We start from the raw sequence: 25,959 nt of genomic DNA, 5'->3' as shown, positions 1-25,959 counted from the left end.
AGGAAGAGGAAGATGGGTGACAGAAGGGACACACTTTGCCCAGTGACACCAAGGAAAGCCCGCAACAACAGCCTCATGGCCCCCATCACCCCACACACTCATTGAATAGATTGGCCCTGGACACACGGGCAAGTCGGAGTTCTGACAGTCTGGCAGGGAGAGGCAGAGGTGCCCTCAGGGCTCCAGGAATCGTTCAGACACAAAGTCAAAGTCCTGGAAGGCTGCCTGCTGACGAGCGGTGAGAGGACTTCGGGGGGCAGATGGGGTCAGGGTTGGAGGCAGCCGGGTGAACTCAGCCTCGAAGTATCGCAGGTCTGCTGGGCCGCAGAGCGTGGGCACGAAGGGGGGCTGGACAGTACGGGCAAGCAAGGCCTGCCAGTTAGTGGTCTGCAGGCAAAGCAGAGAACCCTGAGAAAGTAGAAACAGCGGACCCCAGGTGTCACCCAGGCCTGCCACCCCACCAAGCGATGGGACTGCTGGGTCCTGGCCACCTCACCGGCCACTCACCCTGAAGAATGGCTGGATCTTGATCTCCTCAGCATCCCGCTCTCCTGCCCCAAGACGCTTCTCTGGGCACTTCTGGAGGAGCTGGCAAGAAGGGCAGGTGTGAACTTAGAACATGCCGCCCTAGGCCCTGGCTGCCCCAAGATGGTGTCAGGAGACACACAAGTTACAAGCAGCTGCCAGGCCCAGCTCTGGACCTGTGACTCACCTTTTGAATGAGCTCAAGCCCTTGCACAGACAGAAAGTGGGGATATGGGGCATCTGTGTTAACGATGCAATCAAACACCTCCTCTTCTGTGTCCCCTGGGAATGGGCACTGTGGAGATAGAGGCTCAGCAGGGTATGTGAGCTGTACACCTCCCCCCAGGCCAGGCCTGCCCCACTCAGCACTCACCTCACCCACTAGCATCTCATAGAGAAGCACGCCCAGCCCCCACCAGTCCACTGCACGCGTGTAGGCCTCCTGGGTCAGCACCTCAGGGGCCAGGAACTCCGGGGTGCCACAGAAGGTGCTCGTCCGGTCCCCAAAACCAATCCCTGTAGATCAACATCCAGACCAACGCCTGCTGGGTGTGACCCACTACAAACCCTGTGGCTGTAAGAATGGACGCCAAGGATGGAGGCAGGGCTCAGTGGTAGAGCCCTTTCCTGGCATGTGTGAGATATGGGGTGAACCCTAGCAATGCAAATGCATACATATATGTGTGCACACACACACATCAGCACCACCTTTATGATGCCAAGTAACACCAGCCCTGTCAAGGCCTGCCAGGGTCCCTAGAGTGATCAAGGTCATCACGCAGACAGTGCATGAGGGAAGCCGAGCCTCAGTTGAGCTAATGTGCCAAGGTCACAGAAGGCATAATCCAGTCCCCGCTCCAGTCCTGACCAAAGATTCTCTGACCAACTACAGACTAGGAAGAGCTGATGCCTCAGCCATCTGCCGAAGCAAGGGTCAGGGAGTGGAATCAAGGTCAGGGTTGGGGGGACCAGGGTACCCGTATTTAGAGACTTCCTAGCCTAAGGCTAGAGGATATGGTTCTTGGGCAAGGGCCCAACCTTCCTTGCATAGTCCAAAGTCAGCGATCTTCAGGAAACCCTGGGCATCAAGCAGAAGATTATCCAGCTTCAGGTCCCTGAGGGCAGAAGGAAAAGGCTGAGGACAGAGGCCTGGGGCACAGCAGCAAAGAAGGGAGAGGCCCACCCTGCACCACTCCAGCACCTCTAGGGCAAAAGCTACCTGTAAATGATCTTCTTGTCATGTAGGAACTGCAGCCCCAGGACCACACAGGCCAGGTAGAAGCTGGAAGGGTTGGAAGGGGAGAACTCAGGCCAGGTTAGGCACCAGGGAGGCACCAGAAGGTCCTGGCGGTGGGTGAGATTCAGGCATGGGTAAGACTGGACACATAAGCATTGTGTCCAAGCTGAAAAGGCCTAGAGACATCTTAATGTTGCTACATACTAATGCAACATACTAATGACCTTCCTGGGCTCTCCAACTGTGGCAGGGCTTCTGGGCCTGATAAGTATAGGCCTTGTAAACCCAGCTACTTGGGAGGCTGAGGCAGGAGGATAGCAAGTTCAAGGCCAGCCTGTGTTACATAGTGGGACCCTCTCTCAAAACAAAACAAAACAAAACAAAGGGCTAGCGAGATAGCTCAGTGGTTAAGAGGATTTGCTGTTCTTGCAGAAGACCCAGGTTCAAATCCCAGCACCCCAATGGCAGCTAACAACCATCAGTAACCCTAGTTCCAGGGGATCTGATGCCCTCTTCTGACCTCCATTGGAACTGTATGACACAGGTGCACTTCCATGGAGGCAAAACACTCATATATATAAAATTTTTAAAAATTAAAAAATAATAAATAAATGAAATGAAATAAGAAGTAATCAGCCAGGCATGGTGGTGCACATCTTTAATCCCAACACTCACAAGGCAGAGGCAGGAGGATCTCAGTGAGATGGAGGCTAGCCTAGTCTACATAGTGAATTCCAGGCCAGCTGGAGCTACAGGGAGTCCCTGCTTCAAAACAAAACAAAACAAAAAGAGGAAAGCATAAGGAAATAAAACAAACAAAAAACACCCCAAATTTAGTGGGCTAGAGCATCTGCCTGGCATGCACCAAGCCCTGGGTTCAGGCCTCAGTTCTGGCCTCCTTTCAGCAGTCTATGGGGGAGCTAATCATCATGAATTTTACTTAAAGGGGGACTGACACTCAGGAATATACCCAGGGTCACAAAATGGGTCAAAGGTGATGGGCTAAGTCAGATTCTTCCATGAGAGCCGCACTGGAGCATCGTAAGCAACTCCAGCTGCCGTCCTGTGCTAGGCAATTTGCAAGCATTGCATCTCTTCTGGAAACAATCTGAATAACCAGAGCTAAGCCAAGGGAGGCCCCAGGTCCATATGCTGTAAGACTTTCAGTAAGGACCCTCTAACCCCATGCTGTTTGTCTGCTGGGAGCTAGGGCCAGGTAACCAGGAAACCCACCGGGCCTGGGGCTCAGGAAAGACATCCTCGTGGATCTGCATCATGAGGTCTCCCCCAGGCAAGAAGTCAGTCACAAAGCAGGTGTGGCTGGAGGTCTGGAAGCAGGCAAGGAGGGAGAGGAGGAAGGGGTGTCCTGTACGACCCACAGCCTCCAGGATACGCTTCTCACAGTACAGGCTGTAGGGGAAGGTGCAGAATAGAAACCCTCAAAGGCTGTACCCTGACACCCACACATACCTATGGTACAATGGGTGCTCAAAGAGCTAAGGAGGCAGGGTTCTGGTTTCTATACAGAGAGGCTTTAGAACCTACACAATTATCACAGCTCCATTTTACAGAACAGCAAACTGAGGTGCTAAGAGTCAAGGGGACTGTCCATTGGCATGCAGTCCCTAACAGCAAGTGTTGAAAGGGAATCTGCACCTGGCTGGCCCCAGGGAGCTTTGGCTGCCTTCTGGAGCCCAAACCAGCCACCCAAGGTGTCCTCCAGGGTCAGATACCGCTTGGTCACACACACCTGTCAATCTCATCCCGGACCAGCACCTCCTGCTTCTTCAGTGCCTTGATAGCATAGTATTTTCCTGTCTCCTTGAACTGGACCAGGAGGACCTGGGGACCAGAAAGAAACTGGGCTCCAGGCAGGACAAGGAGCTTTCACCTCTCCATCCATTACCCAAAGGTCCCAGCATCTCCTACGAACATGCTGAAGCCTGCCCACCCATTAGCCCCGCTACACCATCCTCAGCTCACTACCTTCCCAAAGTGTCCCCGGCCCAGCACGGCCAAACATCGAAAATCCTGAAGCCGGGGAAGTTTTCTGCAAGAAAAAAAAAGGGCACAAAAGACTGAGTCAGGTGTCCCTGTCCCAGGCTGGCTGTCCCCAGGCTGAGTCCTTAGCAAGGGCTGAAAACAGTGGTTCTCCAAAGCCTGGCATACAGCTGTAGCTCCAAAGTATGAGTCCAAGGGGCTGAAGAGACAATACAGCAGTTACAAACACTGGCTGCTCTTGCAGAGGACGTAGGTTTGGTTCCCAGAACTCACATTAGCAGCTAACAACTGTCCTTAACTCCAGTTCCAGGGGAGCCAATGCCCTCTTCCGGCCTCTGTAGACACTGCATACATGTGGTGCACAAAAGTGCAGGTAAAACACTCATACACATTACAAAAAAGTGAGAGTTCAGCTAGGCATGGTGGCAAATGCCTTTAATTCCAGCACTCAAGAGGCACAGGCAGGTGGAGCTCTGTGAGATGGAGGAAGCCTGGTCTACATAGTGAGTTCCAGGCCAAATGGCATGCTATAGACGGAACCCCATCTCAAGAAAACAAAACAAACAAAAGAGACTAGAAGTCTCAGGCAGGTGAAATGGCTCAGGGAATAAAAGCTTACCCCACAAGTTCCATCCCCAGAACCCATGTAAAAAAGCCAAATGCAGGGGCTGGAGAGATGGCTCAGCAGTTAAGAGCACTGGTCTTTTTGAGACAGGGTCTCCCTGTAGCCCCAACTGGCCTGGAACTGACTATGTAGACAGGCTGGCCTTGAACTTGCAGAGATCTGCCACCTGCCTCCGGAGTGCTGGGACTAAAGGCATGTACCACCACACCCGGCTAAGCACTGGCTGCTCTTACGGAGGACCTGGGTTTGATTCCTAGCACCCACATGCCAGCAAACAACTATCCTTGATTCTAGTTCTAGGGGATCAAATGCCCTCTTCTGACCTCCATAGGCATTGCACAAATGTGTACTTGCAAACATGCAAGCAAAATACACACACTAAAAAAAAAAAAAGCCAGGTGTGGTGGCCCACATCTGTAACCCCAGCCCCAGCACTCCTAAGGTGATATGGGAGGCAGAGACAGAAGAAATGGACTGAAGTTCTTGTACACAGGCATCACAGTGGTAGAAATAAGAGAATCTGCCTCAAGAACAAGGCTGGAGAGATGGCTCAGCAGTTACGAGCACTGACTCTCTTGCAGAAAACTGGGATTCAGTTCCCAGAACCTACATGGCAGCTCACAATCATCTGTAACTTCATGTCCAGGAGAATCTGACACCGTCTTCTGGCCTCTGTAGGCACTGTTCATACATTGTACATATATACACATGAAGGCAAAATACTCCTACACATAAAAATAATTTTTTTGGGGGGGTCTTTTTGAGACAGGGTCTTTCTGTAGTCCCACCTGGCCTGAAACTCACTAATGTAAACCAGGGTGGCCTTGAACTCACAGAGCTCCGCCTGCCTCTGCCTCTCAAGTGTTGGGATTAAAGGCGTGCGCCACCACAGCCAGCTTTTTTTGGTCTTTTTGAGACAAGGTCTTCCTGGAGCTCCAGCTGGCCTGGACTCACTATAGAAACCAGGCTGGTCTTGAACTCACAGAGCTCCACCTGCCTCTGCTTCTCAAATGCTGGGATTAAAGGTGTGTGCCACCACGCTCAGCATAACATTTTTTTTTTTTTTTTTAAAGAACAAAGTGGAAAGACTAACTCCCAAAAAGTTGTCCTCTGACTGCCACACATGCCCCCCTCTCCTTCTCTCTCACACATATACACACACAAGTAAATAAATAAATAAATCTTGGAAAAAAATGAATGCAAGCCAGTGAGTACCTGGTGGGTGAGGCAGTTGGGGTGGGCATGGGTCCAGTTCTAGGTTCCATATGAGGACGTTTGGTGCGCTGTGAGGACAGAGAGCTCAGGACAGAACACAACTGCTGTCCTCTTTCCCTCCTGGCTGGCCAGTGCCAGTACTAGCAGCCCATGTCTACCACCCCAGAGACCCTTACCGGAATCTCCAGGGTTGGTTCCTGGGACAGATAGAGGCGTGGAGGCTTGGGTGGAGGTTTCCTGTCTTCTCCCAAAGATGTCTTCTTAGGTAGAAAATTACTGCAGGGAGGAAGGGTGTGTGTCTGAGGAAAACGGAACATCTGGTGGCATGGACATGGCCAGGTGGAGGGACAAAGAGGGTCAGAGATAGAAAGACAAGAGTCCCACGGAGTCTGGTGGGTAAAAGCCGCAGAGAAGTACAGTCTGGGCGAGGTGGTTCCTCACCTGAGGGAAGCAGGGTCAGAGGCCCCACGGGGTGCAGTTGGGGTTGGAGGGCACCCTTTAGGGGGGCTGACTGTGCTTGGTGAGCTGCAGGGGGGCAGCAGACTCATGACCAGGCGTCCCCAGGCTGCCATGCTGAGGTTCATCTGGGAAGCCCTCAGGAAGTCCTGGCCTAGAACAGGCAGGTGAAATTCAGTCCCAGAATCCCGATGGGCCAACCCAATCCCCTCCACACAGACTCTACCCTCTGCACCTCTGCGCTTAGAGAAAATGCATTTCTGCCTCTGCAGCCCAGGCCTCCTCTCAATGACAGGGTCACAGAAGGTCACCTGTAGGAGCAAAGACAGAGCTGGTGGAAGACCAGTCATCTTCTACCCCACTGGCTGGGCCATAGCACCTACTCCCTGAGAACCCCAGCCCCAGCTCCCAATATCAACCAATGAATGCGTCCTAGGAAGCTTTAACTGTCAACTTGGCATGGCTTCCAGTCATCCTTGATCAGACTGCTCTGTAAGCATGTCTGTGGGAGATTGTTAACCAACACAGGAGAGCCCAGTGCACTGTGGGCAGTACCATTCCTAGGCTCCTGGACTGTATAAGAAATCCGCCTAAGAATGAGCAAGCCCAAGACCAAGTCAGCAAGTGGCATCCTTTGCTTTCTGCTTTGAGTTCCTGCCCTGACGATGCCCAGGATGGACTGCAACGTCTGTACTGAAAAAAAACAAAACCCTTTCGTCCCCTAAATTGCTTTTAGTCAGAGTATTTTATCACAGCCACAAAAAGCAACTAGACCAGGAGGCAAAGCCCAAGTCCCAGAGATGATTCCATATCCTATTTAGTACCAGTGGAGAAACTGAGGCCCAGAAAAGAAGCCTTTGTCTAAGGTCACATAGGAAGCTGGGCAAAGTCAGGGAGGGATGTGCGTCTCCCAGTGAAAAGCACTGAGACTCCTTGTTTGTGGAGACTGGTCTCCAGTCCTCAGTTCTCAGTCTTTGTGTGAGTGAAGAATGTGTGTGTGTGTGTGTGTGTGTGTGTGCGCATATATATGCATGAGTGTATGTGTGTACAGCTGTGCTCATCTATGCAAAGGCCAGTGGTTGACATCAGTTGTCTTTATCTACTACTCTCCACTTTATTTTTTGTTTTGGTTTGGTTTTTTTGTGAGACAGGGTCTCCCTGTAACCCTGGGTGGCCTGGACTGCACTACGTAGACCAAGCTGGCCTTGATCTCATAGAGATCTGCCTGCTTCTGCCTCTCAAGTCCTGGGATCAAAGGTGTGCACCACTACACCCAGCCCTTCATTTTTCAAGACAGAGTCTTCCATTGAATCTGGAGTTTGCTGTTTCAGCTAGTCTGGCCAGCGAGCTCCTGGGATCCACCCATCTGCTCTGCCAGCACTGGGATTTATAGATGCACACCATGGCACCTGGCTGTTAGGTGGGTGCTGGGGATCGGAACTCAGGTCCTCATGCTTGTGCAGCAAGTACTTTACCCATGGAGCCATTGCCCCAACTCAAGGTATCAGTCTTAAAGAGTCCAGGGCAGAGGTCAGGGAATAGCAGGAACCTGGGCAGAGAGCCGCCCCTGTGGCACCAGGCTGAGGGAGAGCTGGTGACAGGCATTGTCTAGGAAGTCCTCAAGCCTCAGGAAGGCCACACCACACAACTGCCGCCAGTCCCGCCAGTGCACCCCAATCTCCAGTTCACGAGCCTACATGGAGAAAACCAGGCTGAGAAACGGAGTGGAATCAGCCCCCACCTGGTCGGCCTTCCTCCCTGGGGCCCACAGCTACCCCTGACCACACAAAGGCCTTACTCGTTCCAGGGAGATGACAAACGTCTGGTCCCAGGACTGCTTGGCCACCTGCCCCCAGCCTGTCTGACCCACAACACGGTTGTCGACCTTCAATACAGCCAGCACCTCGCCTACAGGGCCAGAGCTGGGACTCAGGGTAGGTCCAGGGCAAGGGTCCCCACTGTCTCCTACAGTTCCCCCCTACTCACTGGCCAGTTCGCCTCCACCACGATGCTGTTTGGCCCTGGTTCGGAGCCAGCCCTCAGAGAGGCTGCCTGCCAACGCAGCCACCGGAGAACGTCCAGGCACGTTTGTCAGTAGCTGCTCACAGCCTAGGAGGCGAACCTGCAATGTCCCTGGTGAAGAATGGGAAGGGGACCTTGTCAGGTGCCACCACCAATGGGCCACAGGACCCCAAGAGGAATGCCACTTGCTCTAGGATCAGGAGTACCTGACCCAGACCCAGTGTATATTAGGTCTTTGGTAGCCAAAATAACTGGCTGTCCCTCCTGGGTATCTGTACAGTGGAGGACACAGGCAGGGCTGCCAGGGCCAGACCTCAGCCAGGCCATGTAGAGCCATGGGACAGGATGAGGTGCAGCCCTGAGATCCTGGCCTCAAGGGTACCATGGCCTCAAGTACACAGAAGCAGGAAAAAGAGCCTGGGGAAGGGAGCAGAAGTCTGGTTTCCTGTCCTGCCTCACTGTTCCCTGAGCCTGCTTCCCCATCTGATCAGTAAAGGTGAGTCCCACCTGGACTTCTCCAGTGGGCACACAACCTCTTTTGACAAGTGAATAGGCTAATTTTTAGTGTCCTTAAAAGTTTTTGTCTCAAAGAGTGTGAAGGAAGCAGTGGGGACCCAGCAGCTCTTGAGGACATAAACTGGGTCCCAGGATACCATTTTAGGAGGCTGGGCTTGGGGCAAATACTCAGAGACCTTGCAAAACAAAAGGCAGGGCCCAGACAGGCCACTCAGCTTAAGAAAAACAACTCAAACAAGGGCTCAGCCAGGAGCTAGGCCATGGGGCTTTTGTTTTTGTTTGGGGACAGGTTTGAAAGTATCTCAGACTTCCAGCAAACTGACTGATGCCCTTGAACTCCTGATCCTCTACCTCCATTTCCCAAGTGCTGGGATTACAGGTAATGTGCTATCATGCCCAGTTTATATGGTGCTAGTGATTGAACTCTAGGCCCCTGGCATGGTAGGCAAGCACTCTACCAACTGTCTCCCACGTCTACATTTCCAGCCCAAAATTCTAGGCCTTTAAACAAGCTGTTCCCTTTACCCTCCCCAACTTGTCTGCTTGGCCATATGCATCCCATGAGACCTTTAAGGCAAGCTCAGAAACCACCTTCCCCAGGAAGCCCTCTTTGATGTCCCAAGATCAGGTGAGGGGCTCCAGGGCCTTACCCAGTCCCTACAACTTGCTCTTCTGGGCTCTATGCACACAGACCATGGCCTGTCTTGCCTCATTCCTGTGCTCAGCAGTACATGCCAGCCTCTAGCTCACAAAAGACGATTCTTCTTTCTTTTCTTTTAAATTTTTTTGGGGATCTATTTTACATGTCTGAGTGTTTTGCCTACATGTATATAAAGTACACCACATGCATGTAATGCCCAGAGAGGCTAGAAGAGGGCATCGGATCCCCTGGAACTGGGGTAAGGGACAATTGTTAGCTACCATGTGAGTGCTGGGAACTGAAGAACCTTGGTCCCCTGCAAGACCAGCCAGCGCTCCTAAGCTCCTAACCCCTGAGCATCTCTCCAGCCTCAGATTATATTGTCAGTCAGCTGCTGCTACAGGGACACAGACCTATCGGAAAGGAAAAACTTTCCAATAGTCCAAGCTACCCAGGACTGGGCTCCAAGGCTGCCAGAACCGTGTACTAATTGACTGTTGTTTCAATCTTTCCTACAGGCCATTTATTTCAATAATAGCAACACGAGATAAGCTCTGATTTGCCCCAAACTGTGTTCAGTGCTGTCAGTGTCACAAGTCACTGAATTTACAAAGCAACCCTGTGAGACACTGTTATTTTAATTTCTCTATTACAGATGGATAATCTGAGAGGGGAGAGAGGAGATGTTAGATTCCAAGGTCACACAGCAGGACTCAACTGTTCCTCAAAGTGCTTCAGGGTCCTCTCTAAAAAGGAAGGGGCCCTCTAAAGTGGGAGGGACTCCTGGTTACCTGTCAGAGCAGTGGGTTTCACAAGTGTCCTGGAAGGCTGGGGGTTCCCAAGCATGGCAGTCCGAAGCTCTCGGGCCACCCTGCTACGCAGAGGGTGGGTAGGAGGCAGCCCCTCCAGTAGCAGCTCCAAGGCCAGTCGCAAGAGGTCCAGCTTCTGGGAAGATTCCTGGAGCTGGGCTTGGGCCTACAGAAGAGACACAAACAGAGACAGGTCTTAGGGTTCAGGTGTGAGGGCAGCTGCTGACCCAGGTCCCTGGAGACACCCTACAGCAGGTCTCAACAGACCTGGTGCCTTGTGGATCTTTGCTGCCCGCACATATAGCCAGCCCAGTGGTGCCAGGCACCTATGCAGGAGTGGACAGAGATAACCAAACCCTCAGCAAGCGGGGGACACAGCCTGACCTCAGCCAGTGCCTTGCGGTCCTGTGTTCTCTGGCCACCGAGCAACTTCACCACGTTCTTGGCTCCTGCGGCCACAGCAGCCTCAATATGCAGCCGGTGCTGCAGCTCCTCTGCCAGCAGCTCGGGGCCTACAGGGAGGAGGTGAGCCCTCAGCCCTGGGCACCTGGCACCGTCCTCCCTGCTTCCAGAAGCCTTACCTGGCTCTGGGGACCCGCTGGCTTCCAGGCTGCTGATCTTCATCCGGAGCAGGGCCACTTTCAGTTGACTGTCCCGCAGCATCTGCTGGGCAGCTGCTAGAAGTTTTCTCTCCTATGGCGATGTTACATGACACTCACTCCATCAGACCATGGCTGCGGCAGACCCAGGACTACAGCTGAGCCTTCCCTATCATATCAAGGGTCATATCCAGCCTTCGTTGTCCATCAGACTAACACAAGCTAGCTAGGGTTAAGCCTCCCCCATCATACCATCCCATCAGATGAAGCTTTGTGTGGGTAGAGCTCTTGATATCCTTCTGGAGGCTGGGACTGGGGGCTGACTGGGTTATATTTCCCAGTCTGCACAGTCAAATCTCTCCCACCTGATTGAAAGCCAGGCCTATCCCTCCCCCCATGAGACCCCCAAAGCTTACCTTGGGGGTGCCACTGGCACATGTGTGAATCATGTTCTCGGCCCCCTGCTTTACCTTCAGCTCCACCTGCAGTTGCCTCTGTAAAGCTTCCAAGCGCCGAGCCCTTAGCTGCTCTGCCTGGGGCCGTGGTCCTGAGGCCACAGGCTCTGTGGGCAGAGGGGAGGGGACATGTGAGCCTGTCACTGGAGCCTAAACCCCTGGGAATGGGCTCTCTCCTCCCCTCCCCGGCCACATCTGCAACAGAGGCCTTTAAAGGAGTCACAGAAGGTAAGGCAGGCGGTCTTAAGCATCGGTTAGGGCCAAGGCCAGAAGCCTGCTGTCCAGGGGGGTCAGTTTGGACTCCTCACTCACCAGCTGGGTCCGGCAGCAGAACCTGGGCATGCAGTTCCCTCAACTCTCCATGCAGCTGCTCCAGACGGCGGTTTGAGGCTCGCAGCAGCTGCTGCACATGGCCCAGGTGCCGCCGGTCTGTGGCCACACGACGCAGGTTCTCCACACCCTCCTTGATCTTCAGCTCCTTCTGGATGGCCTTCCGGATCATCTCCTTTTCATCCTCGGGGGACCGCTGGCCGGGCCCAGGCTGCCAAGGACAGAAGTCACAGCCCATCACCCTCTCCAGTAAGGGAGCACACCCAGAGACAGACGCATAGCATGGGCGGTGTCTCTGCCCTCAGAACTCTGGGGTGGAAACAGCCAGGGGGTTAGATATTTTCTTCCATTTCAGAGAAGGGAGAGAGGAAATGGACATAGTTCCCCGAATGTTTACTGGGTGCTGGTCTCTAGACCAAAGATCTCTGAAACGCTTTGATTTACCACTCTGCAGTAACCACAGCAATCACTTCTTGTGGTGCTGGGGATAGAACCCACAGCCTGGCGCATACTAGTTAGAAGCTCTGCCACATAGCCACACACTTACTCCCAAGAACAGCTCTCACCCCCATTTTATTCATAAGGAAGGAATGCAGAGAGGTTAAGCAACTTGCCCACAGAGAGAACAAGGGAGAGGCCACCCATGTATTCAGAAACGGGGACCCCAGCCTCTGTCAGCTAGCTGTACTCCTCTGAGAGCCAAATAGAATCTGGGAGACAGGAAAATCTCAGCACAGAGACCGATTCACTCAAGGTTGCACACAGACCGAGGCTGTGTCTTTGCCTTGACAATGTGACAGGTGGCAAACCAGAGGTACCCAGAAGGGCTCGGGGGGCTGGGGCTCTGGGGCACCAGTTCCCAGTTCAGCTCTCACAATAGGCAGGAGACTCCCTGAACTGCTCACCAGGCTAGAGGAAGAGGAAAGCCCAGAGACTAACTTCAGCCCAAGGCAATCGGTGTTGACCCTCCTCCCACCCCAAGGACCCTGCAGCCACTTTAATCTTACCTCTCTTACCTGTTTTCGGTCCATCTCCTGAGCCCCATGAAAGGACTGCTACCTAGCTCAGGGCCCACCCCCCCACCCCAGATCTCAACTAGGTCGCTCTGCCTTGGCTGTCAGAGGGCAAGGGCGAGGCTCAGGAAATCCTTTGACGGCCACAGGCTAGAGGGCCAGAGCCAAAGGCCTGGGCAAACAAAGATCTCACAGTGCTGGGGGCCCAGGCCACCGGGGTCCTGAGTCACCCCGCTCTTGCAGGGCGGAGGCTCTCACAGGAAATCGGAAAATGTGTACAAGCCGCTGCTGGAAAAGGCAAGAGGGATCTCCGGAGGAAGGGGGTGGGAAGGGTGAGATCCAGCCCCTAGGACTGCCTGTGCTACTTGGGGTGTCCCTATGTACTGCACTTCACCCCATAACCTCATGCCCTGACTTCACAACACACAGCTTCCTTTTTCTGCTCTGCACTGGGACCCATTTGTTCATAAATGCCCCACCCTACCCCTAATCGCCTGCGGTAGGGCACTACCTTTCCCCCTTCTCAGTGACACCCCGAAGAACGCGAATCCCTCTAATAGTCTGCAACCCTCAGTGGGCGGGAGTCCCTTGAGGGTAGTGGGGGCATTGCTGGCCTCCGATGGCGTACTCCTTCCCGCCTGTGGGTGTGGCGCGCCGGCGACCACGCCCACCGGGAGCATAGCGAGGCCCTCCCCACCCCGTGCAAATACCCAAGTCGCCCCCCCAGGCACCTTTTCCTGTGCCAGCTCGCCACCCCCTGCGGTCCTGGCCCAGCCCCATCCTCCAGAGAGTCCCCAGAAGGGCCGCTTTTCAGCAACGTTGGTGCCCAGCCTGGAGGCGCGTTCCAGGGTGCAGGCGTGCTAAGGCTAGCTTTGGGCATTCTGGGGACCCGGGGCTCTAGCCGGCCTGGCACGAGGTCACGGAGTGGGAACCCGGCTGGGTGGAGCCCCGAGCTCGGGGCGCCCCGGCTGCGCGCGCGGTTCACCTGGTCCATGGCGCGGCGAGGGCCACGCGGGCCCCTCCTCTCCTCCCTGCGGTTCCGGAAGCCCGGACCTCGGCGCCAGGACTTTCAAACTAGAAACTTCCCGGGACCCGCGGGCGCTGGGGAACAGCGCCCCCTCCCGGCCGCGCGGAGCAGCGCCCGCGACCCTGCTGCGCGCAGCGCCCCGGGACCTGGGATACTCCTGCTCACGTCCTGCAAGACTACAGCTCCCGACCGGATTCCGCTGGCTTGCCGTGCACGCGGGAGCAGGGCCAGGATGGGGACAGCGCCCTCTGCCAGCCTCCGGGCCACGCGTCCCCACACAGCACGTCTGGTCCGCCTCTGCGCGCCCCGCGCCTTCTGCGCCTATTGCGTGGGCCTCCTGCTCCAAGTCCCAGGCCTGTCTAGAAGTCTTTGGTGTAGAATAGGCCAACCCCAGCCTGGCATTCTCAGGCAGTAGCTAGCCCTGTCTAGATACTGGTACCAATAAGAGGGTGTATGTTAAGAAAAAGTAAAACTTCATCCAAGTTATAGCAAATTACAAATTAGATATGAACCAACCTCCCTCCTCTCAAGCCCATGACCCTGGAATGAGTTTGCTGGTTCAGCCAGACCTGCACTGTTCTGACTTTACGGTAAAGCCCATCCAGGCTGGGGAGATTCTCAGTCTGTAAAGTGCTTGCATTGCAGGTTCAAGGACCTGAGTTCAAGCTCCAGAACCCAAATTAAAATAAACTTTTTTTTTTCCCCCCCCCCCCCCCGAGACCAGGGCTCCCTATCCCCAGCTGGCCTGGAATTCACTATGTAGACCATACTGGCCTCGATCTCATAGAGATCCTCCTGAATGCTGGGATTAAAGCTGTGTCCGACCACCCACCACCAACTAAAACGCACACATTAAAAAAAAAAAAAAAAAGAGGTTAAAGCCTGGCATGGTGGCGCACGCCTGTAATTGCAGCACGGGGGAGGCAGAGGCAGGCAGATCTCTGATTTCGAGATCACAGAGCCTTGGTCTACATAGTTCCAGGAGGCCAGCTGGGGCTACAGGGAGACCCTGTCTCAAAAAGACCTAAATAAATAAATAAATAAATAAATAATAGGCTGGAGATATGGCTCCGCAGTTAAGAGCACTTACTGCTCTTCCAGAGAGCCTGGATTCAGTTCCCAGCACCCACATGGTGGCTAACACAGCTCCAGTATCAGGAGATTGGATGCCCTCTTCTGGTCTCCTTAGGTATCAGACACCCACGTGGTACACTTATATACATGCAGGCAAAATACACAAAAAAAGAAAAAAGGAGGGGGCTGGAGAGAAGGCACAGCTCATGCAGAGAACCAGGGTTTGATTTTCAGCATCCACATAGCAGCTAACACCCATCCATAACTCCAATTCCAGGGGATGGAACACCATCTTCTGGCCCCCATGCACAGGTGTGCTTACATAAGTGCACATAAATGCAAAAGATTCTACACATAAAATATAAATTTTTAGCCGGGCGTGGTGGCATACTCTTTTAGTCCCAGCACTCAGAAGGCAGAGGCAGGCAGATCTCTGTGAGTTCGAGGTCAGCCTGGTCTACATAGCTCCAGGGCAGCTGAATAATATATATATAATTTTTAAATTAGACTTCATTCCTATGGAACACCTAAGTTTGTCTTCTCAGCACATACACATCCATGCTCATGCACATACTGGGGGTGTGGTTTAGCACCAGAGAAGGGAGGTAATAGTACAAAAGATATTTGCACCTTGTAATGGCCACTTTCAAGTAATTTGTCCACATGAAATGCCTTTGCAATGCTGTGGAACAGACCCTGACCCTTCCCGGTTGGTGACTTGACCCCACTAGGTCAAGGTTTGATAAGTAGCCAGGGCTACTTTGAGACAAGATTACATGCAGTCCAAGTTGGCCTGAATCTGGCCCTTAACTCCTGATTACTGTTTTAATTATACGTACGGGTCTGTCTGGGGGTGAGGTGTATGTGAAGAGAGTAGGTGCCTGTGGAGCCAGAGGCCTTGGATCACCCCTGTAACTGGAGTTACAGGTTGTTGAGAGGCTAGAAAGTGTGAGGAATCCTAACTCAAAAGCAATACACACTCCAAGGACCAAACCAGGCCTGGTGTAGTCTTAATCCCAGCACTTCAGAGGCAGGTGGACCTGAGTCCTGGTCTATCTACACAGCAAGGTCCAAGCCAAAGTCAAAAATGCCAAGCCATCTGTCCAGCCCAATCTTTTTTATTTTTTATGTGTATGGGTGTATTGCCTGCATGTAGGTAAAACACACCCGTGTCATGCAATGCCCAAAGTCAGAACAGACTGTCTGATTCCCTGGGACTGGAGTTAAGGACAGTTGTTAGCTGTCACGTGGGTGCTGGGATTTGAACCCTGGTTCAAACACTGGTTAGTGTTTTTGTTTTTTTAAATATTTTTTATTTTTATTTAATTCATATGAGTGTATTGCCTGCATGTATGTGAGTGCACCCGTGTTGTGCAATGGCGAGGAAGTCAGAAGAGGGCTTCGGATTCCCCTGGAACTGGAGTTAAGAATGGTTCATAGCCGCCATGTGGGTGCTGGGAATTGAACCCGGGTCCTTTGCAAGAGCAGTCAGTGCTCTTAACTGCTGAGCCATCTCTCCAGCCCCCCCAATTTTTTTTTAATGATGCTGAGGGACCAAACCCAGGATCTCCCATGTGCTAGGCAAAGCCTGAATTGCTGAGCCAAATCTCTAACCTCCAGAAAACTCTCCATAGAAGGGTGCTCCTTCCTCAGGCCTCAGAGCCATTGATCTTCACACACACCAGAAGCTGATCAGATGCTTTTCCATGTTTGCCACTAAGCATCTCCTATCTTTGTCTTCCAGGAAGGGAGCTCACAGGTAGCAGAATTAACACTTTGGAGTAGGGAAGGACCTGCTGTCTGATGCTATGTTCCAAAACAGAATTTCTCAGGAAAGCAGAAATTCTTACTATCCAGTGGATGGTGAACAGCACTGTGACTATCCAACTAAGTGGCCTTGGACTATTGTCACCAGATATGATGGTGCACACCTTTGAGCACAGCATTTGGGGAGGGGCAGAAGAAACAGGCAGATCTACAGTTCCAGGAGTCAGAGTGAAGTCAAAGGACTGCTGTACAGTCAACCTGAAAGGCGTCTGCAGCTTCCTCGAGACACATAAGGAAACCCTTCCGGACATTTTTTTTTTTGCAACCAATCCATCTACATTAGTTTCTGGGTGGAACATCAGTGCACAGTTACCCCATCAAGCTGGGACTCACCCTCCATGAACAAGTCATGTTTCCCTTAGACATGTCAAAATGTACATTTGGGGAACAGAGAGGTGGCTCAGCAAAGTGCACTCACTACTCTTTCCTGGACCCAAATTTGTTTTCCAACACCCATACCAGACAGCTCACAATCACCTCTAACTCCGGCTCCAAGGCATCCGATGCCCTCTTCTGGCCTCCCCAGGCACCTGCACACATGTGGCACACAGACACATGTAATGAAAAAAAAAAATGGTCTTTTTTTTTGAGACAAGGACTCTCTGTAGCCCCAACTGGCTTGAACTGGCTAAGTGGACCAGCTGACTGACCTTGAACTCAGAGATTTGCCTGCCTCTGCCTCCCAAGTGCTGGGATTAAAAGTGTGCACCACCATACCAGGTCATAATGAAAAACCTTAGTGGGGCACAATGAAGTACATGTTTGATCACAGTATTCAGGAGGCAGAGGCAGGTCTTAAGAGTTTCAGGCCAGCCAGGGCTATATATTAAGACTGGCTCCAAAATAAAGAAGCAAAGTTTGGGGACACGTGTACACAAAATAAATGTAAACATTCTACAGGTAAAATGTGGAAGCTTGGCCAGGCGTGGTGGCGCATGTCTTCAGTTGCAGCACTCAAGAAGGCAGGGGGAGGCAGATCTCTGTAAGATGGAGGCCAGCCTGGTCTATGCAGTTCCAGATCAGCTGAGCTTACAGGGAGACCCTGTCTCAAAAAGACCAATAAGCTCTCCTAACCACAACTGTATGTTCTAAGGAGAATGATCTCAGTGACACACTCTTAGAAATGTTAACTACTCACAGAACTTAAGTTGCCCAGACTGGCCTTGAAATAAAATCTACCTGTCTTAGCCCCCTTCCAGTAGCTGGAATCTTCACTGTGTTTTACAGAAGTGCATTCCTGGGACTCAAAAGGGGTTTATAGTGAAACAAAAAAGTAGAAGCACCAAACCTGTTTCCAGGACCAAGTGAAGCCAGCCATTACGCATCATAAAGCAGTAGCAGTATGTGCTACCAGTGTTCAGAATCTCACTTCAACAACTCTTACTAGATCATAAACACGAGCTGGGCCTCAGCAGCTCAGAGCTGCTCTTGCAGGGGACCTGGTTCAAAGCCTAGCACCTACATGGCAGCTAACTATGGTTTCCAAGGGATCTGATACCCTCTTCTGACCTCCACAGGCATTGCAGGACATGGGTACACTTACATACATGCAGGCAATACACTCATACACACAAAATAAAAATAGTGCCAGGTGTGGTGGTGCATGCCTTTAGTTTCAGCAGGAGGCAGAGGCAGGCGGATTTCTGAGTTCAAGGCCAGCCAGCCTGGTTTACATACTGAGTTCCAGGTCAGCTGGGGCTACAGAGACCTTGTCTCAAAAAGACAAAGAAAAAAAAAAAAGTAAAATAAAGAGGCAGGTAGACCTGTGAATTCGAGGCCACAGCAAGTTCAATGCCAGAAGCAAGCTAGGGCTACATAGTGAGTCTCAAAAAAACAAAAAGCAAAAAATACCACAGGCAGGTGGTATAGCTCAGTGGTAGTGGAAGGCCTGGGTTCAATTCCTAGCACTACATATATATATATATTTTTTGGTCTTTTTGAGACAGGGTCTCCCTGTGGCCCCAGCTGTCCTGGAACTCACTATGTAGACCAGGCTGGCCTTGAACTCAAGAGATCCGCCTGCCTCTGCCTCTAGAGTGCTGGGATTAAAGGCGTGCGCCACCATGCCCTGCTTACATACATGTTTTTAAAGTAAAAAATCAGCCAGGTGTGGCAGCACATACCTTTAATCCCAGCACTCACACTTGGTAGGAACAGAGGCCAGACTGATCTGTACTAAAGACCTTCCTTCAAAAAAAAAAATAAATAGGTCCCAGGATTCAGGAGGCAGGGACAGGCAGATCTCTGAGTTCCAGGCTAGAAAGTGCTACTGGGAGACCCTAAATCTTCAAAAGGCAAAGAGGCTGGAGTGATGGCTCAGTGGTTAAGAGACCAAAGGGCCCAGGTTCCATTCCCAGCATCCCCATGGAGGTTAACTCCAGTTCCCAGGGACCGGATACCCTCTTCTGCCCTCTGCAGGGCATGGGTACACTTACACACATACGGGCAATACACACTCATATAAAAATTTAAAAATGAAGTCAATTTCTGAGTCAGGATTTCACTATAGCTCCAGCAGGTAACTCAACCACACAGACTAGGCTGGCCTGGCTCTCACACCACCATGCAAAAGACAAAGTGAGCACTGGGGTAATAAGCAACTAAATACTGGGATGTTCTAGAAACATTCCTGAGGATTTTGAAACTCTTACCTAAGAATACTTCATAAGCTGTTACTACATGCTCCTTGAAGTCTAACTCCCTCCTTTCAGAAGGCAGTCAACTCTTCCTGAGCAAAGAATCAGAGTCGCTTCTCTACCCCTCCACCACACCAAGGGCAGCCCAGAAACCCTCACAACTGGGCTCAAAGCACGTGGCTAACCACCTCACTACAGGACTTCAACTTGAGCCCTTTTAAATATTTAACCCTCCAAATAAAAACCACTCATCTCCTCAAACTATTTGCTACATTCCAAGTAAGATTGTCTGGGGCAGCCAGGTGTGGTAGCACACACCTTTAGTCCCAGTACTTGGGAGGCAGAGGCAGGTGGATCACTATGAGTTCGAAGCCAGTCTGGTCTACATTGTGAGTTCAGGTCAGCTGGGACTACAGGGAGACCCTGTCTCAAAAAGATTGGGGGGCATGGTGGTGCACCTTTAGTCCCAGCACTTGGCAGGCAGAGGCAGGTGGATCTCTGAGTTCAAGGCCAGACTGGTGTACAAAGGGAGGCGCTGTCCCAAATTCTAAAAAAACTTAGTCTCCTGTGGCTGGCAGGTGGCTGGTAATCCAAGCTATTTGGGAAACACCTGGGCCAAATAAAAAGGGGTATGGTAGTGAAGAGGTGAGGCAGAACTGAGTTCAAGGCCAGCTCTGACTCAAAGGGGGGAAAGGCTGGGAGTGGTGGTACAAGTCTTTAATCCTGGCACTAGGGAGGCACTCATCACAGGCTGGAACTAGAAGTGTATGAACATGAGCCCACATCAACATCCCCGTCCCCCTCCCATCTAGACTGGCCTGGGCCACATAGCAAGAACCACCTAAAAAGCACAAGTTTGGTGCAGACCTACATAGATGTGCCTATGCCATAATCACAGCGTAGTTTTAAATCTTCCCTCTCCCAGGCATTAACATTAGATCATCTAAATCTGTAGTAACATTTCTCTACAAAACAAGGAGAATGACCCCAGTCCAAAAAAAATCTTTACGTTCCTTTATTGGAGCAAGATTCCTGACCGGTATACAGTGATGTATTTACTAAACAGAGACCTGTGCAGAAATCACATACTATCCATCTAGACAGATTTTGGTTACACTTTGCCTATTGATGGAATAGTTCCATTTATAAAGTTTTACACATCAAAAAGCTTTGAATTTGACCAGGCTGTCCATTAATCATCTCTGAAAAAGTGGCATTTAATTTCAGCTCTATTTTACAGCATTAAAAAGCTTATGCATTAGGTGGCTTCCCAAAATAACATTCTCTGCACAATGGTTGAGCAGTGCTCATTTTTTCTTCCCACCCAGATTCACAGTCACATCTGGTAACTTTTGCTACATACCTGGGAGTTAAGAGACAAAGTCCTCCTAACTCCAACATGGACTTCTCACTCTTGACAGTTTATACTGCCGGTGAAGACTGAGCCAGCTGTCCCACCTACAGCTGGCATCAGAGCAACAGGTCTGTGGTGGTAGCAGGTACGATTACAATATCCAGGTAACTAAAGGTCCATTTTAAAAAATGCCAAACTGAGATTTAAAATCAAGGGTACAGCTCCATGGCAGCAAAGTGTACCCGTTACCCGGCTGTGGAAACATTAAGACATGATTCAGATCCCTTTGCTCAATAATCCACATAGCCCTGAGGTCATCCTGCAAAGTGCGTATCAAAAAATACGGAGTTAGGGAGACACAGTTTGACATGATATTGTACAAGTCAAACTCGGAAGGTCATATCTAGTCTGAGAGAAAAGCATCAAATCTTTTGTGTACACATTTAGTTTTATTGTAACAAAGCAACTTGTACACTTTTAACGTTTAAAACTGAGCATCATCTTCTTTCCTTTCCAGTGAAAACAAAAAAAAATTAAAAATAAAATCACAATAGAGAATGTCAATTCCAAATAGAATCCTGCAGGTTCTGCTGATTCTCCCACTAAGTGGCAGGGCTCAGGGCACCATGAGGAGAGGTTTATCTTAAAAGTGTCATTTAAACTGAAAAGATGTCTGTTAAACATCACAATTAACATGCCAAAGGAGAAGCCATGTTGTCAAAATGCCCACTTAACCCACCCAAACATCTCAAACCCACCCTTTGCTGACCTTCTATACCCATTTTTTTTACTTTTTTTCTTTTTATTAAACAAGAGTAGACAGGTACATGGTGGTAAATGCTAACTGTCCATATTCACATAGAGACACAGTGTAATCTCTGAGCCCGATATACAGAGAAAGGAGGAAAAAAGCTAGAATTCTATGCACTACTACACAGGGGCCCAGCACCCCCAGCTTCCAGCAGAGTCAAGGGAGCAGGAGGTTGTTTTTCCCACAGAGCACGGTGGTGGTGGTGGTGGTGGTGGCGAGTCCACAGTTTGAGACAAGAAGGGACCAAAATGAATTTAGAACAGAAGACTAGAGGTTCTTTTCCTGTTGCACTCTGCTCAAGGTCATTTCCCCCAAATATGTTGAGAACCATCGTGTTGAGAAAAGAGACTTCAAAAACAGGGTGACTGAGCACAAGAAGGGCGGGGGAGGGGAGGACTGCAACTTGCTCCCAGGGACTGGAGGAAATTAAAAAATAAAAAGAAAATTTAAAAAAAAAGGAAGGTTGGAATCCATCAGTGTTCTTTTCTTTCAATCATCTTCTCCTTCATCCTCCTGAAAGAAAAAGGAACCAGTTAATTCTCCAGTTAACTACAAGCCCTTTTCTCCAGCTTCCAAATGGGCAAGGGACCTCATGCAACACAGGGTCCTTCAGAGGGCACACCCTTGCCAAGCCTAGTATGAATCTGCATCAAGTTGGCATCAATAGACCCAGGGACATTAAGAGCAGGTCTCCCCCAGAAAATCCCCCTCGTAGGTCCATATATTCAACATATACCTTCCAAAGCTATCTTACCTCTCCTTCCTCTCCTTCCTCATCATCTTCATCTTCTTCACCTTCATCCTCGTCCCCTTCTTCATCAATATCTTCCAACCCTTCTTCTTCTTCATCATCATCATCATCATCTTCCCCTTCTCCTTCTTCATCATCCATATCAGGAACCTTTTTTAAGAAAGTAAAAAGAATCCAAGGTATCTTTACTCATTTTCACACAAATGAGAAGCTTCCACCCTCCAGTAAGTAGCACCCTCAACTCACCAAGTAGTACTGCAAGGGGTTTGGCCAGATGTCGTCCTTGATGACCTCTCCTAGTTCATCTGCGCCTGCATCAGAATGGTCAGTGAACCAGGTGAAGAAGCTCTCTGGTTCTTCATGCTGTCTCTTCCTGCTGGCTTTATTCTGTGTTTGACTTGAGCGTTTCGTCAAATCCTAAACGAAAATGCCACATATTTGGTATTAGGTTTCCTGTAACACCGAAACGCCATGCAAGACTCCCACTGAAGCAGAGTTAAGTGCACTACCATGAAGACAACTATAAAATGTACAAACTGCCTTTCACAATGTGGTGGTGCACCCCCTTTAATCCCAGCTCTGGGGAGCCAGAGGCAGATGGATCTCTGAGTTTGAGGCCAGCCTGGTTAGGCTTGAGCTACACAGCCAGATACTAGCTCTAAAAACAAAAGGCCAAACCTAACTGGGCTTGGTGGTGCAGGCCTTTGATTCTGGTATGCCTACCACACTAAGGACGCAGAGGCAAGAGAGTCTCTGTGAGTTTAATCTCTGTAAGTTCCAGGCCAACCTAATCTACATAGCTAATTCAGAATCAGCCAGGACTAGAACCGAGAGACCCTGTATCAAAACCAAAACAAAACCATGTGAGGAAGACACCTGAAATAAAAACACTTCAAAGTACTCAGATATAAATGGATTTTAGTAAACGATAAAACCATTTGAAAAACCAAGTACCAGTGTAAATCCCCCAAATTTTAGCACCATTAATACTGTTCTACACACTTGACTTTGAGCAGGGCAAAGTGACATATGCCTTTGGTCCCAGCACATGGGAGGCAGAGGCAGGTGGATCTCTGTGAGTTTGAGGCCAGCCTGGTCTACAGGGAGACCCAGTCTCAAAAACACCAAGGGGGGAGGGGGGTAAGAGTTTGTACCTACTAGTTAAGTGACCCTGCTAAACCAAAATATCCAAACTTTATTTCTGTCCAAGAAGTCCTTAAAATGTACCTTTCCAGATTTCCATTTGATTTCAGTGGACTTTGAAGATGGATCACCACTCTCATTCAGATGAAATTCTTTGGAGAGAACTTTATTTTCAAAGTAAGGATTTTCATCAAAATACTGTAAAAGATTCAAAGATCAGACATCAATACATGTGGCTCTTCCAACCAAAGCCCCAATGAATTTTTATAGCAGCAAACACAATTATGGATACTTACAAAATCTATTCTGTAACCTGATTTTATATCTTCAAATTCTGTCACTTCAACTCTGGTCAAATAATGCAGCGCCTCTTCATCCTCCTCCCCAAGCAGTGCAGACACTACAACAAAATCCCATGTCCGTTCAGCAGTAAGTAGCTACCAAGTGACCCTTTGAAACATTCCCAAATCTTTACCTCTCCTCCATCATTTCATTTAATACACCCGTTATTATAGAGTCAAATCCTTCAGTTGGATATGTTACTCTTATCAGTTAATCTGAGTTCCAGTTAAAAGATCATTTTCACAAAAACAGCAACCCAAGACCCTCCTCACTGAGGTTTACAATTTTTGCATGCCACCCATGCATTGAACACTATGACAAACTAAAGTGCTAAAGTCTCTTAATAATCATCTGCTCACATACCTTGTGGATGGTTGACAAATGTTGTTACCCAAAAATTGGGGATTTTGGCGATCAATTCTGACCTCTTCTGAAAAAACGGTTGGCGGAGTTTGTTGTATTTCTGTTCTACTTTCAAAATTTCCTCACTGGCTTGTTCATTAAGTCTAAAGCAAATGAAGACAAGCTGACAGTGTTATTACACAGATAAGGCCGCTAGTCACTATAGAATGCACTCGTCATTGGCTTTAGGGTGTATAAAATATTATTTATAGCAATCAAACCTCCTAGTTTATACTAGAGACATAAGTCAAAATGTGAAGATAGCAATTTGAGATAGTATCCTGTTATGTAGCCTGGGCTGCCTGACCCACCTGACTCTGCCTCAGAGTTATGCAATTAAAGGCCTGTACCATGAAACTTAATATGGCAACCCTCCCTAATTCCCAAATTAAGCACCCCTTTTAATCTTTTCTTGGGGTAGGATGTTTTCCCTCCACGTTGGAGACCAAGGCCCCCAAGAGCACAATACTGATCTAAATGTCCTTAGTCTTGGTAACATTCATTTTTTTGGTGGGGGTCTCTTTTTTCTTTTGACACAAAGTCTCCTTGTAGCCCCAGGCTGGCCTTAATCTCAAAGATCTGCCTGCCTCTGCCTCCTGGGATTAGAGGTCTACCATCAGGCCTGGGTCACACCATAAATTCTTGTGCATTCAATTCATTTCCTTATCAATTGTGTTCCCCTATACCAGGAATTGTAAATAAACCTGTCAATCAAGTAACAAAATATCTAGCCAGATATACTGATGCCATAAAGTTAGATCAGAAGCCAGACACTGCCATTTAAGATGATCCCCAGCCATTCTAGCACTTGGGAGACTGAAATTATGCCTGACTGGGCAACACAGAGAGACTGTCTCAAAAGAACTCCCATCACTTCAGTATCAATGTACTTTTACTTTTTAACAAATGTCACAGGAAAATAACACTACTTACATAATAACCTCAGCCAAGATATAATCAGTGACCCTCAGTGAGATTTATTTGACCCATTTCAATGATCACTGGGTGATAAAATGCATGAAAACACTTCCATGGTGTGTAACTAGAAATTTACCTGTCTATTTCATTTTGTACTTCATCAATATGTTCAATTGCTTCTTGTTGTTCTTTTTCTGCAAAAACAAACAAACAAAAACACAGGGGATTCAATACAAAATATAAACCAGTCTTCCGAGGTTAACACTGATAGGCTGGTATGTAAACTATAACAGTAAAGCTAACAGAAAAACTTGCTTACAAGGCATGCTCTCCACGTGTTCAAGCATGTATTTGACAAATTGCATTTTCATTACAAGACCACTCAGGAATCATGGCATCTGCTAACGTACTGTAGCACTTTTTAGAGGGTTTTACTACAAAAGACAGAATCCAATCACTCTATTACAGAAGCTGAGGGACGGCCTCATTAAAAAAATTCTTGGTGTTTCCTATTACTAATCACATTATATACACTTGCAACAGAATAGTGTCAGCTGCTAACGTAATATGGAAACTAATCCATGACAGTAATACAAATTAGGCTGCCACCAACTACCCGTGGTACAGTCACTCTTCATATATAAGTTGAAAATGCGCTCCGTAACCATTCTATGAAGATCAGCAACACACACCGACCAAAACTGATCGGTTCGTCACCCAACCACAACAGTCATGACCCCTGTAATCTTCGCCTTCTTAGAACGTGAACCCCAGGATTCACCTTAATCCTTCCGCAACCCAATCCAGAAACACCCATCTCATACAGGGCCTGAGAACACTTCCCGAGCACCTGCCACCCAAAACCCAGGAAGCAGGCAAGGGGGTGTGCTCCCGATCACTGCCCTTTTGTCCAGTGCAAGGGCTACAAAGCCAGGTGGGCGTACAGGGGCCTGATTCGCGCGGGGCATTTCCGGTATCCCGCGCTGGGGGTCCACATGGCCCGCCAAGAACCTCCCCGGCGGAGCGAGGCCTCCTCGGGGCTAAGCACAGCCCCTGCACGCCCGCCCCGGCTCCCGTCTGGCCGGTGCCCGCGCGTGTGTCCACCCCACGTGGGGAAGAGCACTCCGGCGGCCCGAAGCATACTCGCACCCCGCGCGCGCCCCCACCCCACCGCACACCCCGGGCCTGGGCCCGGGCGGGAAGCAGCGGCGCGCGACGGGGGAGGCCGAGC

The 25,959-nt window shown here is 50.0% G+C and overlaps 2 protein-coding genes across 7 annotated transcripts in view; both read right to left on the bottom strand.

The window, feature by feature from the left end:
* Positions 1 to 122: 122 nt before the first annotated feature.
* Pkn3 (protein kinase N3) lies at positions 123 to 13,558 on the bottom strand. 6 transcript variants are annotated; one of them, XM_029568709.1, is made up of 22 exons: positions 12,438 to 12,942; positions 11,413 to 11,641; positions 11,062 to 11,207; positions 10,628 to 10,739; positions 10,431 to 10,558; positions 10,029 to 10,212; positions 8,046 to 8,192; positions 7,858 to 7,967; positions 7,609 to 7,752; positions 6,295 to 6,370; positions 6,045 to 6,213; positions 5,780 to 5,879; positions 5,604 to 5,671; positions 3,749 to 3,812; positions 3,513 to 3,604; positions 2,996 to 3,172; positions 1,745 to 1,807; positions 1,564 to 1,640; positions 899 to 1,041; positions 713 to 820; positions 508 to 588; positions 175 to 387 (listed from the first exon to the last, which is right to left on the bottom strand). In XM_029568709.1, the coding sequence occupies exons 1-22, from the start codon at positions 12,459 to 12,461 to the stop codon at positions 175 to 177; spliced, it is 2,655 nt and encodes an 884-aa protein (XP_029424569.1). In that variant the 5' UTR covers positions 12,462 to 12,942. The 6 variants fall into 6 exon arrangements, 5 of the variants coding, with proteins under 5 accessions (XP_029424567.1, XP_029424568.1, XP_029424565.1 ...); XM_029568707.1 differs by lacking the exon at positions 12,438 to 12,942 and adding an exon at positions 13,429 to 13,558 and having other exon boundaries at positions 123 to 387; positions 10,431 to 10,739; XM_029568708.1 differs by lacking the exon at positions 12,438 to 12,942 and adding an exon at positions 12,955 to 13,084 and having other exon boundaries at positions 123 to 387; positions 10,431 to 10,739.
* Positions 13,559 to 19,998: 6,440 nt separating this feature from the next.
* Positions 19,999 to 25,959, bottom strand: part of Set (SET nuclear proto-oncogene) — a 12,469-nt gene continuing 6,508 nt past the window's right edge. The window contains exons 3-9 of the mRNA XM_008843996.3: positions 24,865 to 24,922; positions 23,772 to 23,914; positions 23,363 to 23,466; positions 23,151 to 23,264; positions 22,170 to 22,340; positions 21,927 to 22,073; positions 19,999 to 21,685 (exon numbers count right to left, since the gene is read on the bottom strand). Of these exons, the coding sequence (XP_008842218.1) occupies positions 21,662 to 21,685; positions 21,927 to 22,073; positions 22,170 to 22,340; positions 23,151 to 23,264; positions 23,363 to 23,466; positions 23,772 to 23,914; positions 24,865 to 24,922 (761 nt within the window). The 3' untranslated portion in view covers positions 19,999 to 21,661. The remainder of the gene's footprint in view (positions 21,686 to 21,926; positions 22,074 to 22,169; positions 22,341 to 23,150; positions 23,265 to 23,362; positions 23,467 to 23,771; positions 23,915 to 24,864; positions 24,923 to 25,959) is intronic.

Source organism: Nannospalax galili, unplaced genomic scaffold (assembly GCF_000622305.1).
Source record: "Nannospalax galili isolate Female #2095 unplaced genomic scaffold, S.galili_v1.0 scaffold300, whole genome shotgun sequence".
NCBI classification, from domain to species: domain Eukaryota; kingdom Metazoa; phylum Chordata; class Mammalia; order Rodentia; family Spalacidae; genus Nannospalax; species Nannospalax galili.
Note: the sequence above shows the minus strand (reverse complement) of the source record. Positions and strands in the feature narration are given on the sequence as shown.

Bases quoted from the DNA above. Each gene is read 5' to 3' on its own strand.
- Pkn3 (XM_029568705.1), bottom strand. From the start codon at position 12,461: ATGGACCGAAAACAGGTAAGAGAG. The intron at 11,642-12,437 runs GTAAGATTAAAG...TGTCCTTGGCAG, and splicing joins ACCGAAAACAGGTAAGAGAG to CCTGGGCCCGGCCAGCGGTC. The intron at 3,173-3,512 runs GTGTGTGTGACC...CTTCCCCTACAG, and splicing joins GTCCGGGATGAGATTGACAG to CCTGTACTGTGAGAAGCGTA.